The sequence below is a fragment of the Aedes albopictus genome, chromosome 3 (assembly GCF_035046485.1).
Source record: "Aedes albopictus strain Foshan chromosome 3, AalbF5, whole genome shotgun sequence".
Lineage (NCBI taxonomy): Eukaryota > Metazoa > Arthropoda > Insecta > Diptera > Culicidae > Aedes > Aedes albopictus.
Window position 1 is genome coordinate 205807359 of NC_085138.1, and position 15468 is coordinate 205822826.

The following is a 15468-nucleotide window of genomic DNA, read 5'->3' on the forward strand; positions in this document are numbered from 1 at the left end:
ATAATTGAAGGTAAGTTTATCAATTCCTAAAATATACTGTCCCATTGAAGACCATTTGATTCCATTTTTTGCAGACAACTCTGGAAAGGCTGCGAGTCAGCGTCGAGGATCACACTTCCTGGGCGTCGTAATATTGCGCGAAACTTTGTTCTAGGGCATGAAATGCTCATGGACCACTATTTCTCCCCGCAATCCGTCTATCCAGAAAATTTATTCAAAAGAAGGTTCCGGATGCCGAAACGTATGTTTTTGCGCATCTTGGAGGACATCACAGCCGACAACGACTATTTTAAGCTGAAGTGCAATGCTGCTGGAAAACCTGGGCTGTCCGGTATCCAAAAGCGCGCAGCAGCCATCCGTCAACTAGCCTACGGAACTGCTTCCGATGCTACTGACGAATATATTCAAATCGGTGAATCGACAGCCAACGAGGCTATGAAGGAGTTTTGCCGCACGCTACTCAAACTATACCGTGAGATTTTTTTTGCGTCCACCGAACGAAAGCCAGAAGGCTGCATTAGAAGAAGAAAACGCGAGCCGGCGGTTCCCTGGAATGATTGGCAGTATCGACTGCATGCATTGGGAGTGGAAGAACTGCCCAGTTGCCCTAAAAGGTACGCTGCTGAAAGCTAGAATGTTCTATTGTATACATATGTTTTTGTTTAATACTATTTTACTCAAGGTAAGTAAGTAAAACACCTTGATTTTAATGTCGCACAAACTTAAAATTGCAAAGGGGCTTTTCATAAACCACGTAGACTCTTGGAGGAGGGGGTCTGGCCAAATCCTACGCTCCATATAAAGTTTCAAATTTCAAATTCGTATGAACGAGGGGGTAGGTGGGGTCTGAGATTGCCAAATTCTAGTCTATGTAGATTATGAACAGCCCCAAAAGAATTCACATAGCCGATTATGCGCCTCCTTCTATATGGAACTATCTATCCCGGCAAACAGTAGGCAGGCAGTGTTTTATAGAAGTCCCCCGCAACTTCATCAGTATGGGAGCCAGCCCTGTCGTCCTCCTTAGTCTAGGTTAGTCGACGACGAGATTTTGTTAAAAATAACCATGTGAAATGGTTAACGTGATTCCCACGTCCACCCCCTCAGGAGACAAATTTTAATAAAACATCATTTTGGGTGTTAACTGTTAACGCCCTGACCATACCAGTTTGACTGTATATGGGATTTGTCATAAGTCGGTACCCACGTCCACCCCCTCAGGAGACAAATTTTAATAAAACGTTGTTTTGGGTGTTAATTGTTAATGCCCTGACCATACCAGTTTGAGTGTATATGGGATTTGTCATAAGTCGGTACCCACGTCCACCCCCTCAGGAGACAAATTTTAATAAAACATCATTTTGGGTGTTAATTGTTAATGCCCTGACCATACCAGTTTGAGTGTATATGGGATTTGTCATAAGTCGGTACCCACGTCCACCCCCTCAGGAGACAAATTTTAATAAAACATTGTTTTGGGTGTTAATTGTTAATGCCCTGACCATACCAGTTTGAGTGTATATGGGATTTGTCATAAGTCGGTACCCACGTCCACCCCCTCAGGAGACAAATTTTAATAAAACATCATTTTGGGTGTTGATTGTTAATGCCCTGACCATACCAGTTTGAGTGTATATGGGATTTGTCATAAGTCGGTACCCACGTCCACCCCCTCAGGAGACAAATTTTAATAAAACATCATTTTGGGTGTTAATTGTTAATGCCCTGACCATACCAGTTTGAGTGTATATGGGATTTGTCATAAGTCGGTACCCACGTCCACCCCCTCAGGAGACAAATTTTAATAAAACGTTGTTTTGGGTGTTAATTGTTAATGCCCTGACCGTACCAGTTTGAGTGTATATGGGATTTGTCATAAGTCGGTACCCACGTCCACGCCCTCAGGAGACAAATTTTAATAAAACGTTGTTTTGGGTGTTAATTGTTAATGCCCTGACCGTACCAGTTTGACTGTATATGGGATTTGTCATAAGTCGGTACCCACGTCCACCCCCTCAGGAGACAAATTTTAATAAAACGTTGTTTTGGGTGTTAATTGTTAATGCCCTGACCATACCAGTTTGAGTGTATATGGGATTTGTCATAAGTCGGTACCCACGTCCACCCCCTCAGGAGACAAATTTTAATAAAACATTGTTTTGGGTGTTAATTGTTAATGCCCTGACCATACCAGTTTGAGTGTATATGGGATTTGTCATAAGTCGGTACCCACGTCCACCCCCTCAGGAGACAAATTTTAATAAAACATCATTTTGGGTGTTGATTGTTAATGCCCTGACCATACCAGTTTGAGTGTATATGGGATTTGTCATAAGTCGGTACCCACGTCCACCCCCTCAGGAGACAAATTTTAATAAAACATTGTTTTGGGTGTTAATTGTTAATGCCCTGACCATACCAGTTTGAGTGTATATGGGATTTGTCATAAGTCGGTACCCACGTCCACCCCCTCAGGAGACAAATTTTAATAAAACATTGTTTTGGGTGTTAATTGTTAATGCCCTGACCGTACCAGTTTGACTGTATATGGGATTTGTCATAAGTCGGTACCCACGTCCACCCCCTCAGGAGACAAATTTTAATAAAACGTTGTTTTGGGTGTTAATTGTTAATGCCCTGACCATACCAGTTTGAGTGTATATGGGATTTGTCATAAGTCGGTACCCACGTCCACCCCCTCAGGAGACAAATTTTAATAAAACGTTGTTTTGGGTGTTAATTGTTAATGCCCTGACCGTACCAGTTTGAGTGTATATGGGATTTGTCATAAGTCGGTACCCACGTCCACCCCCTCAGGAGACAAATTTTAATAAAACGTTGTTTTGGGTGTTAATTGTTAATGCCCTGACCATACCAGTTTGAGTGTATATGGGATTTGTCATAAGTCGGTACCCACGTCCACCCCCTCAGGAGACAAATTTTAATAAAACGTTGTTTTGGGTGTTAATTGTTAATGCCCTGACCGTACCAGTTTGAGTGTATATGGGATTTGTCATAAGTCGGTACCCACGTCCACGCCCTCAGGAGACAAATTTTAATAAAACGTTGTTTTGGGTGTTAATTGTTAATGCCCTGACCATACCAGTTTGAGTGTATATGGGATTTGTCATAAGTCGGTACCCACGTCCACCCCCTCAGGAGACAAATTTTAATAAAACATTGTTTTGGGTGTTAATTGTTAATGCCCTGACCGTACCAGTTTGACTGTATATGGGATTTGTCATAAGTCGGTACCCACGTCCACCCCCTCAGGAGACAAATTTTAATAAAACGTTGTTTTGGGTGTTAATTGTTAATGCCCTGACCGTACCAGTTTGAGTGTATATGGGATTTGTCATAAGTCGGTACCCACGTCCACGCCCTCAGGAGACAAATTTTAATAAAACATTGTTAATGCCCTGACCGTACCAGTTTGAGTGTATATGGGATTTGTCGCCCTCAGGAGACAAATTTTAATAAAACATTGTTAATGCCCTGACCGTACCAGTTTGAGTGTATATGGGATTTGTCATAAGTCGGTACCCACGTCCACCCCCTCAGGAGACAAATTTTAATAAAACATTGTTTTGGGTGTTAATTGTTAATGCCCTGACCGTACCAGTTTGAATGTATATGGGATTTGTCATAAGTCGGTACCCACGTCCACCCCCTCAGGAGACAAATTTTAATAAAACGTTGTTTTGGGTGTTAATTGTTAATGCCCTGACCGTACCAGTTTGAGTGTATATGGGATTTGTCATAAGTCGGTACCCACGTCCACCCCCTCAGGAGACAAATTTTAATAAAACGTTGTTTTGGGTGTTAATTGTTAATGCCCTGACCATACCAGTTTGAGTGTATATGGGATTTGTCATAAGTCGGTACCCACGTCCACCCCCTCAGGAGACAAATTTTAATAAAACGTTGTTTTGGGTGTTAATTGTTAATGCCCTGACCGTACCAGTTTGAGTGTATATGGGATTTGTCATAAGTCGGTACCCACGTCCACCCCCTCAGGAGACAAATTTTAATAAAACGTTGTTTTGGGTGTTAATTGTTAATGCCCTGACCATACCAGTTTGAGTGTATATGGGATTTGTCATAAGTCGGTACCCACGTCCACCCCCTCAGGAGACAAATTTTAATAAAACGTTGTTTTGGGTGTTAATTGTTAATGCCCTGACCGTACCAGTTTGAGTGTATATGGGATTTGTCATAAGTCGGTACCCACGTCCACGCCCTCAGGAGACAAATTTTAATAAAACGTTGTTTTGGGTGTTAATTGTTAATGCCCTGACCATACCAGTTTGAGTGTATATGGGATTTGTCATAAGTCGGTACCCACGTCCACCCCCTCAGGAGACAAATTTTAATAAAACATTGTTTTGGGTGTTAATTGTTAATGCCCTGACCGTACCAGTTTGACTGTATATGGGATTTGTCATAAGTCGGTACCCACGTCCACCCCCTCAGGAGACAAATTTTAATAAAACGTTGTTTTGGGTGTTAATTGTTAATGCCCTGACCGTACCAGTTTGAGTGTATATGGGATTTGTCATAAGTCGGTACCCACGTCCACGCCCTCAGGAGACAAATTTTAATAAAACATTGTTAATGCCCTGACCGTACCAGTTTGAGTGTATATGGGATTTGTCGCCCTCAGGAGACAAATTTTAATAAAACATTGTTAATGCCCTGACCGTACCAGTTTGAGTGTATATGGGATTTGTCATAAGTCGGTACCCACGTCCACCCCCTCAGGAGACAAATTTTAATAAAACATTGTTTTGGGTGTTAATTGTTAATGCCCTGACCGTACCAGTTTGAATGTATATGGGATTTGTCATAAGTCGGTACCCACGTCCACCCCCTCAGGAGACAAATTTTAATAAAACGTTGTTTTGGGTGTTAATTGTTAATGCCCTGACCGTACCAGTTTGAGTGTATATGGGATTTGTCATAAGTCGGTACCCACGTCCACCCCCTCAGGAGACAAATTTTAATAAAACGTTGTTTTGGGTGTTAATTGTTAATGCCCTGACCATACCAGTTTGAGTGTATATGGGATTTGTCATAAGTCGGTACCCACGTCCACCCCCTCAGGAGACAAATTTTAATAAAACATCATTTTGGGTGTTAACTGTTAGCGCCCTGACCATACCAGTTTGACTGTATATGGGATTTGTCATAAGTCGGTACCCACGTCCACCCCCTCAGGAGACAAATTTTAATAAAACGTTGTTTTGGGTGTTAACTGTTAACGCCCTGACCATACCAGTTTGACTGTATATGGGATTTGTCATAAGTCGGTACCCACGTCCACCCCCTCAGGAGACAAATTTTAATAAAACGTTGTTTTGGGTGTTAACTGTTAACGCCCTGACCATACCAGTTTGACTGTATATGGGATTCGTCATAAGTCGGTACCCACGTCCACCCCCTCAGGAGACAAATTTTAATAAAACGTTTATTTAATGTTTATTTTATATTTATTTCAGGCCAATACCAGGGCAAAGAAGGCAAAGCAACGGTTGTACTAGAGGCAGTGGCGAGCTATAATTGTCGGATATGGTATTGTAATTTCGGAGCTGCGGGAAGTTGCAACGACATTAACATACTAGACAATTCACCACTATTAGATGAAATAAAACATGTAAGTATATTGATCTATCTGAGTTAAGTCAAATCAAGTCAGGAGTTTGAACCTTGAATTTCATCGTTGTGGGAAGAATTATATGGAAAATGGTCGACTGCGTCCGATTAATTCGACGGATTAATCGACAGTCGACAGCGGTACTGATCAGGTCAACCTTCTAAACTACCTTCTTGTTCCTTCTGACGAAACGTCCTTTCTGGGACGGAGTCTGCTTCTCAGCTTATTATGCTTGCCGTTGTGATCTTTGCACGACTCTAACTGAAAGTATGAACTTTGAATTATCGATATGAAAATGTTAATAGAACGATACTACAATTTTTCTATTGCCTTTCAACTGTCGTCAAGATATTAATGGGTGACCACCATTGCACATATTCGGCTACGCGAAGTAAGACATAAATCCGTTAGGCATAATGCTTTTGACCTGTTCTCATCCCAATGATGATTTAATAAGTTATTCGGTAATGCATAAGAAATGTGTCCTAATACGGTTCATTTATGTTTATTTACAGAACGGTATGTTGGACCTGACGTACGAAGTGAACGGTAAAACGCGTGAAAGGGGATATCTTCTAGGAGATGGAATTTATCCCGACTGGTCTTGTTTCGTCAAAACAATATCGCATCCATCTAACGCGAAGGAGCAGCATTTTGCAACAGTTCAGGAATCTGTAAGAAAAGACGTGGAACGGTGTTTCAGTCTTCTGACCATTAGGAGGCAATCAGTGAAGTACTAGATTGAAAGTAGTGAGCTGAATTTTAGTATGGTGAGATGATCAATTCTCCATTTCTGCAATGAAATGGAGCAAACAGCGTGGGTTATATGATTTCATGTCTAATTTTATGCTGTTTGAGCAAAAGTTTGGGTAACTGTGTTGTTGAAGTTGCAAGAAATAAATAATACAACATCACAGTTACCCTTACTTTTGCTCAAATAGCATCAAATTAGTCAAGAAATCATATAACCCACGCTGTTTGCTCCATTTCATTGCAGAAATGGAGAATTGATCATCTCACCATACTAAAATTCAGCTCACTACTTTCAATCTAGTACTTCACTGATTGCCTCCTATACCTGGCAAATTACAAAGCAGCCGTGTCGTTTGTGGGATTTGCAAACCATGATACTCGTGATGGAAGCTTGTATAATTTTGCACAATATGCGCATTGAATACAACGAACACGAAGAGGTGGTTTTCGACCAAATTCCAATGAGCGTGAGCCGAAGACCTTCACACAGTATTGTGAAATTCGTGCAAAAATTAAATGTGCTACAGAAAACGCAGTTCTGAGAAAGGATCTGATAGACCACCTATGGTATGTACGTGGTGAACAATAAGCAGTGCAAGTTAAAATAGAAGAAGAGAGAAATATAGAGTATATTGTCACAATAAGATAAGAAAAATAAACAGCTATCCATTTCTGAACGTATTTTATTTAAAGCAATCACGAAAGCATTTGATGCCTATGTTTATAAAAAAAACATAAATTGAACAACGCTGCTGCATGACATTATTCTATCGACATTGTGGTCCTTATCATATTGATCGATCTAAATTTACAAGTTTGAATATTGATTAAAATTTCATTTCATTTTCATTTTCATTTTGCAGCATTTGGTGGGGCAATGAGAGCGCAAGTCAGTCCAAAGCCGATGATAAGGAGGGATAATGGCTGAATAGTCTTTGCTGACCACATAAACGCCATGGGATAGGAAAAGGGTATTTTGGTGAGGGATTAGGGTGTTGGTACAGACTTAACAATATCAATGCTATTCAGATGCAAAATAATTTTAAGGCCCAATAGTGAATCGCATACCTTCCAAAACCAAAAAAACAATAATCCTCAAAATGCCAAGCAAGTCATAGAAAGAAAAAAACGCCCGATTGTTTATTTTGTCAATTAATATAACAAACGGAAACTTCCAACTTCACCGACTCACCAGTCACCCGGAAAAAATGTTCCTTCAGTTCTGGAAAATATATTATCCCCAATTAAGCCCTTAATCGAATTGTCCGCGTGGTCTTGTAGTACCCCTGCTAGGTAAGAACCAGTCATTGCCATACATATTAAATGCTAGACATGACCCCATGGATAGCATTTGCATATGTAAAAGCTTTGCTGATGTGACTTTCCTATTAGGCAATTCTCTCATCTCATGTTTGTCTTCAAAACCTTGTCAAGCTTAGAAAATTGAAGCTAATAAACAGTACATTACAAGGTTCGAATTCCAATAGAATGAGATCATTCATTCGCACTACAACACCTTAGGAGATAATGTCACATTGGCTGATTACAGTACAAATGCGAAAAATCTCCCTTTTCCCCCTATCCGCAACCCGGGGACGCGCCCTGTTGGATTTCGAAAGCCTCGGAGAATATTACAAACCTTCAATGGCATTCCCATACACTAACCCACATTGCCCATTCAGGGGTCTGACTGGGCCTATTACCCTCCCTCAGTTTGTAATATTCTCACCAACTTGGAATTATATTTTCCCGGCACATAAATGACTTCGACAAATGTTCGATATACTATGCAGCATCATGATCAGTATAACTATATCAGATGACGATGACTTGAAGATCTGATTTTTACAGAATTGTTTGCCATTGATTATACATTCAGCTATTCCAATCATTACTGCAAAGCACATCGACCACATGCCTGAAACCAAAGCTTCCTGGAAGATATAATCCAAGCCCAGGGAAGTTTGAATATTGATTAAAATTGAAGGAAAACTAGCAAGATGTAGACCTAGAATAATTCAATGGGATAAAGAAAAGGTAGATTGTTTAAATGGAGATATTACTGAGATAAATCAAACAGAACAATGCGTCCACTAATCACTATCATAATCTGATACAATGAGTGATTCCGGATCAAAAGATCCACAGTCTTCGCCCATCGATTTCACCTCCAACTTAACATGCGCGGCTCTTGTTAATGGTTGTTCGCCAGTAGTAGAAGCCAGCTCAATCATTGCATCGGTATGCACAGTGATCTGGCATGTATTCTAAGATTCCTGAGAATCCCTAAAGATTCTCAGAAATTCCCAGTCATCTTGAATGTATTCTAAAAACTATAGAAAATATTGTCAATCGTTTAAACGAATCAGTAGCATCGCGGAATATATTTAAATAATTTATGAGAATCCCTAAAGCTTCTCAGAAATTCCCCGTGATCTGGGATGTATTTTGAAAACTATTGAAAATACTCTCAATCATTTATAGCAATTAGTAGCATCGCGGAATATATTTGAATAATGCCTGGGAATCTCTAAAGATTCTCAGAATTTCCCAGTGATCTGGGATGTATTCTAAGATTCCTGAGAATCGTTAAATTCCGAGTCATCTGGGATGCATTCCAAAATTTATAGAAAATATTTTCAATCGTTTATAGAAATCCGGAGCATCAAAAAGTATATTTAAATAGTTAGTTCGCGATTAAATAATTTCTGAAAATTTCAAAAGATTCTTAGAAAATTTCCAGTAATCGGGGATGTATTCTAAAAATTGTAGAAAATATTCTCAATCATTTATAGAAATCAGTATCATCGCGGTTTATAATACCTGGGAATCTCTAAACCTTCTCTGAAATTACCAGCGATCTGGCATGTATTCTAAGATTCCTGAGAATCCCTAAAGATTCTCAGAAATTCCCAGTCATCTGGGATGCATTCTAAAGTCTATAGAAAATATGCTTAGTCATTTATAGGAATCAGTAGCATCGCGGAATATATTTAAATAGTTTCTGTGAATCCCTTAAGTTTCTCAAAAATTCCCGGTGATTCGGGATGTATTCTAAGATTTCTAAGAACCCCTAGAATCAGTAGCATCGCGGAATATATTTGTATATTTTCTGAGAATCTCTAAAGGTTCTCAGTAATTCTCAGTCATCTGGGATGCACTCTAAAATTTCTGAGAATCCAAAAAAAATCAGTAATTCCCAGTCATCTCCGGTCATCTCGGATGCAATCTACAGTCTATAGAAAATATGCTTAGTCATTTATAGGAATCAGTAGCATCGCGGAATATATTTAAATAATTTCTGAGAATCTCAAAAGATTCTCAGAGAATTTCTGTGATTTAGGATGTATTCTAAGATTCCTAAGAATGAGGGAGCGGACCTGATGTGGTGGTTAGAACAAAAGACAATCACGCCGAGGACCTGGGATCGAATCCCACTCCCGACACACTCACAAAATGTGGGTTCTTCCTTCGGAAGGGAAGTAAAGCGTGCGTCCCGAGATGAACTAGCCTTGGGTGTAAAATCTCATTAATACAGACAAAACAAAGATTCCTAAGAATCCTAAAGATTTTCAGAAATTCACAGTGATCATGAATGTATTCTAAAAATTGTAGTAAATATTCTCAATCATTTATAGCAATAAGTAGCATCGCGGAATATATTTAAATAATGCCTGAGAATCTCTAAAGATTCTCAGACATTCCCAGTGATCTGGGATGCATTTTAAGATTCCTGAGAATCGTTAAATTCCCAGTCAATGCATTCAAAAATTCAAAGAAAATATTCTCAGTCATTCATAGAATCAGTAGCATCGCGGAATAAATTCAAATAATTCCTGAGAATCTCTAAAGATTCTCAGAAATTTCCAGTCATCTTGAATGTATTCTAGAAACTATAGAAAATATTTTCAATCGTTTATAGGAATCAGTACCATCGCGGAATATATTTAAATAATTTCTGTGAATCTCTAAAGATTCTCAGAAATTCCCGGTGATCTGGGATGTATTCTAAGATTCCTGAGAATCGTTAAATTACCAGTCATCTGCGATGCATTCCAAAATTTATAGAAAATATTCTAAATCATTTAGAGAAATAAGTACCATCGCGAAATATATTGTCAGATTGGATGAAGTAAACAGGGAGTGAAAATCGCGGCTGTACCTTTCGGAAGCGACAGGCCGCGTGCACTTTTGTGCAAATTCCTCAATAATACTCAGTCGTTTATAGGAATCAGTACCATCGCGGAATATATTTAAATAATTTCTGCGAATCTCTGAAGATTCTCAGAAATTCCCGATGATCCGGGATGTATTCTAAGATTCCTGAGAATCCCTAGAATCAGTAGCATCGCGGAATATATTTATAGGAATCAGTAGCATCGTGGAATATATTTAAATAATTTCTGAGAATTTCTAAAGGTTCTCAGTAATTCTCAGTGATTTTGGATGCATTCTGAAATTCCTGAGAATCCAATAAAAAATCAGAAATTTCCGTCATCTGGGATGCATTCTAAAATCTAAAGAAAATATGCTTAGTCATTTATAGGAATCAGTAGCATCGCGGAATATATTTAAATAATGTATGAGAATCTCAAAAGATTCTCAGAAAATTCCTGTGATTTAGAATGTATTCTAAGATTCCTGAGAATCCCTAAAGATTCTCAAAAATTCCCAGTGATCTGACATGTATTCTAAAAACAACAGAAAATATTCTTAGTCATTTATAGGAATCAGTAGCATTGCGGAATATATTTAAATAATTTCTGTGAATTTCTAAAGATTCTCAGAAATTCTCAGTAAACCGGGATGTATTCTAAGATTATAGAGAATCCTTAAATATTCTCAGAAATTCCCAGTCATCTGGGATGCATTCCAAAATTCAAGGAAAATATTCTCAGTCATTTATAGGAAACACTACCATCACGGAATATATTTTAATAATTTCTGTGAATCACCGGTGACATTCCCGGTGATCTGGGATGCATTCTAAGAATCCTGAGAATCCCTATCTCAGTCATCTGGGATGCATTTCAAAAGTTATAGAAAATACTCTCAATCATTTATAGAAATCAGTAGCATCGCGGAATATATTATAATGGTGCGTTGCGGTGTAAGATCTACCAAATCAAATTTTGATCTTGATATTTATCGTGTTTATAAATATTCCAAGATCAAAGTTTGATGCTTTTTTGTGTTTTGTAGTTAATTTTGTTTCAATGTACTGCTAATCAACATTTTATTTCAGCAGGTTTGAGGTAAATTTATCGTATGATATAAATAATATTGTAAAAATATGCAACTGTGGCGAGCGTATCACTAATATGTAGCTTATTTGACGTACGATGTTAATATTATTTTATATTTCAGATTATCAACCGAAGAATCTAGTAATTCAACCAAATGCCATCAAGACGGCGAGGAAACAAGGATGAATCGGGCAGACAACTGATTCGAAGCAGTCTAACAATGGTGTGCTTGAACGTTAACCAAGCGTATCCTTTGGAGTTTACCCTTCCACTAACAACACCCAAATTCCCGTGACACCTAGGCCTAAGAGATCGTAGAGTTGTCTACATTTTTCTTAGGTGTCCAAAACTAACCATCCTTTCCCATTCCTCAGCAGTCGCAAGGACGTGGCGAGGACAGTGCTCGACCATTGGAGGATTGCGTCAGTCTTGTCTAAGAGTCAGAGATTAGTCCCAAATCTTTGTGCTTTGGTTAGGACGGGAAGGAGGCAACCCTCATAACAGCGGTCTAGAACTGTACCACCTACGAATTTGTGCGACTCGCTTAATGCTAATGCTAATGCTAATCAGTAGCATCGCGGAATATAATACCTGGGAATCTCTAAACCTTCTCAGAAATTCCCAGTGATCTTGGATGTATTCTTAGATTCCTGAGAATCCCTAAAGAATGTACGAAATGCCCAGTGATCTGGCATGCATTCTAAGATTCCTGAGAATTCCTAAAGATTCTCAGAAATTCTCAGTCATTTGGGATGCATTTCAAAATTTATAGAAAACATTCTCAGTCATGTAAAGCAATCAGTACCATCGCGCAATATATTTAAATAATTTCTGTGAATCTCTCCAAAAAAAAAATTCCAGGTGATCCGGGATGTATTCTAAGATCCCTGAGAATCCCTAAAGATTCTCAGAAATTCCCAGTCATCTTGAATGTATTCTAAAAACTATAGAAAATATTCTCAATCGTTTATAGGAATCAGTAGCATCGCGCAATATACTTAAATAATTTCTGAGAATCCCTAAAGCTTCTCAGAAATTCCCGGTGATCTGGGATGTATTCTAAAAACTATATGAAATACTCTCATTCATTTATAGCAATTAGTAGCATCGCGGAATATATTTGAATAATGACTGGGAATCTCTAAAGATTCTCAGAAATTCTCAGTGATCTTGGATGTATTCTTAGATTCCTGAGAATCGTTAAATTCCCAGTCATTTGGGATGCATTCCAAAATTTAAAGAAAATATTTTCAATCATTTTCAATCATTCAATGTATAGAAATCCGCAGCATCACGAAATATATTTAAATAGTTTCTGAGAATCTTTAAAGATTCTCAGAAATTCCCAGCCGTCTGTGACTCATTCCAAAATTTATAAAAAATATTCTCAGTCATTTATCGGAATCAGTATGTACCATCGCGGAATATATTTAAATGATTTCTGTGAATCTCTGAAGATTCTCAGAAATTCCCGATGATTCGGGATGTATTCTAAGATTCCTGAGAATCCAGAAAAAAAATTCATAAATTCCCAGTCATCTGGGATGCATTCTAAAATCAATTTTACTACGCCTATGATCATTGACGTAGGAAGCATTTTCTTAAATCACATTGATAAACACTAGAAAGATTGAGGTGAAAGAGGGGGCAAGTGCCCCTTCTTTCATCTCGCTATAGCTCATATGTTTGTTTAGGAGTTAGTAAGAAAAAAAACTGTCTTTACTTTTAAATTGGACTATCTCAGTGTGCCCTCCAGTAATTCTAAAATGTCTCTTGATAATTGTTCGAGGAGTTCCTTTGAAATGTATCCCTAATAATTATAGAACAATCTCAGCCTTCGAAGTTGGGTGACTTTGGGTCACGCTTTGGGTATTATCGGCAAGTTTGTTCGGCCGAAAATACGTAGGTTCCCCTATATTCAAATGATATGTGAAGATCTATGAAATTTTCTGAAATCCTCATCCATCTAGAATGCACTAAAAAATCCTAAATAATTGTAATAATTTTTATCCGACAAGCAAAAATCTATGAACATCTCCAGAAATGATTATAAAAAATCCTAAATAATTATAATATATATTCAATGATTTCGGAAATTTTTTGAAAAACTTCAGAAATCCCCATCCATAATTGTAATAAACTCTCAGACACATGAAACACCAGACATTTTATAAACATTAACAAATACCTGAGCAATTCACGACTTCTCGTCCAGCTCTCAGTAGGGCACGAGTACCAGGAAAATGATCTTGACCAGATCCAGTCGAAAAATGGGACATTTACTCTACCAACACAATTCACAAAATAGAGTGACACTCCGAGCAACACAGAACTGGATATGCACAGGACACAGGAACACAGGAACGGAATCCGTGATCTGTTCGGACGACTCCAACGGTAACGAATGCAATGTCTGACGTGGCTTCCAGAACCACTGTTTTAGGCAAGTTTTAGGTTACTCCCGTACTCCACTTCCGACGGTGCTACTATTACGCTGCTGCCGCAGCTGCAGTCATTCAATGCTGCAAATGATTGTGGCCGTTGTGGCGATGGTAATAGTCTTGTCTCCTGCTACGTCCTCCGCATCCACCACGGTGTTCACGACGGCTTTGATGGAAGCTGGCCATAGCTCCGACGGTTCGAATTTATTCTAGTCAATCGACCAAACGACGACACAAACACTGCACCCGATCGGATTTCACTCCGCGGAAGTTGGAACGCGCGTTTTGTCTCGGCTGGAGGAGGAATACGATTACATTCCCCATAATCCAGAAGATTGTTTTTATTTACGTAAATAATTAGTACGGCGACAATCACACAAAAGAAAAAAAAATCAGCCACGCGCACCGGAAAGCAAAACAATCACGTTTGACGTAAGGCCATCAAGAGGGCCACTACCACACTGACACAGAAAAAATGCAACTCGTTTGGAACGCGTTGCAAATTTGAACGAAAATAGAACGAACCTGTATGTCAGTTACAAAATTTCGGAACAAAACTGTTCGAATTTATAAATCTAGAACGCCTGCTGAAGAGGCCCAAGATTCAGTTCTAGATGCATTTTGTAACTCCCATACATTTTGTAACGCTCCTGGAGATGCCCTAATGAACAAAATCAACAAACCTTAATGATTGCCGCATAAGTAAAGAAAAGTATTGCACTCATTTCAAACATATTTTCACCAAAGTTACCAAATATCATGGATGAAAGTGCAAACAACATTGATTCCTTAAATAAACGAAAATTGTTTAATTTTGGAACATCAGTTTGATAATGACTAGTTAATAAAACAACAGTATAAACAGCTTTCAAATGCGGTATGCGAGATAGGCATTACTTTCGGTGGGTGGATTAATCTGCGTGGCGGCAGTTGCCAGCATCCGAGCGATGAAATCAAAACAGGAAAAGTGTTGCCGTTCAGGCGGCTGTTCACTCTTCGCTTCTCCACCTATTTTCTCTGGGTTGAACATGGTCGAAGTTGCTGCATCCCGCTCTTACATATTTGTCAACAAATGGGTAAGAGCAGGATGCAGCATCTTCGACCATGTTCAACCATCTTCGTTGAACAGGAGTATTATTTCGCTTATGAAATGTGTTAACACGAAGTTTAAAACTTTTATATACTTTTCCTCGGCGACCCCTACTAATCCTTCTTATATGATTATAACAGGAATTATAAAATGGAACAGTTTTCGCATGATTTAACACTCGCTCTCGAGGAGACATCGCGTTGTGGTGAAACCAAGCATCGATGGGGAATGCGAAGACGTACACGGTCAACAGGAAATTTACGTGAGTAATCATTATTTGAGACG

The 15468-nt window shown here is 38.8% G+C and overlaps 2 protein-coding genes across 3 annotated transcripts in view; both read left to right on the plus strand.

Moving 5' to 3' along the window:
• LOC109432811 (uncharacterized) overlaps positions 1–15468 on the plus strand; it is a 102094-nt gene that overhangs the window by 29904 nt on the left and 56722 nt on the right. For both annotated transcript variants that reach the window (XM_062858712.1, XM_062858711.1), the window contains exon 2: positions 15324–15445. In XM_062858712.1, the coding sequence (XP_062714696.1) occupies positions 15334–15445 (112 nt within the window). In that variant the 5' untranslated portion in view covers positions 15324–15333. The remainder of the gene's footprint in view (positions 1–15323; positions 15446–15468) is intronic.
• Positions 88–5687, plus strand: LOC134291223 (uncharacterized). The gene is made up of 2 exons (XM_062858723.1): positions 88–614; positions 5499–5687. Exons 1-2 carry the CDS (start codon positions 163–165, stop codon positions 5557–5559), a joined length of 513 nt encoding a protein of 170 aa, XP_062714707.1. The 5' UTR covers positions 88–162; the 3' UTR covers positions 5560–5687.

Coding starts and splice junctions, on each gene's coding strand:
- LOC134291223 (XM_062858723.1), top strand. CDS start 163: ATGCTCATGGACCACTATTTCTCCCCGCAATCCGTCTATCCAGAAAAT. Junction 615..5,498: donor CTGCCCAGTTGCCCTAAAAG/GTACGCTGCTGA, acceptor TATTTATTTCAG/GCCAATACCAGGGCAAAGAA.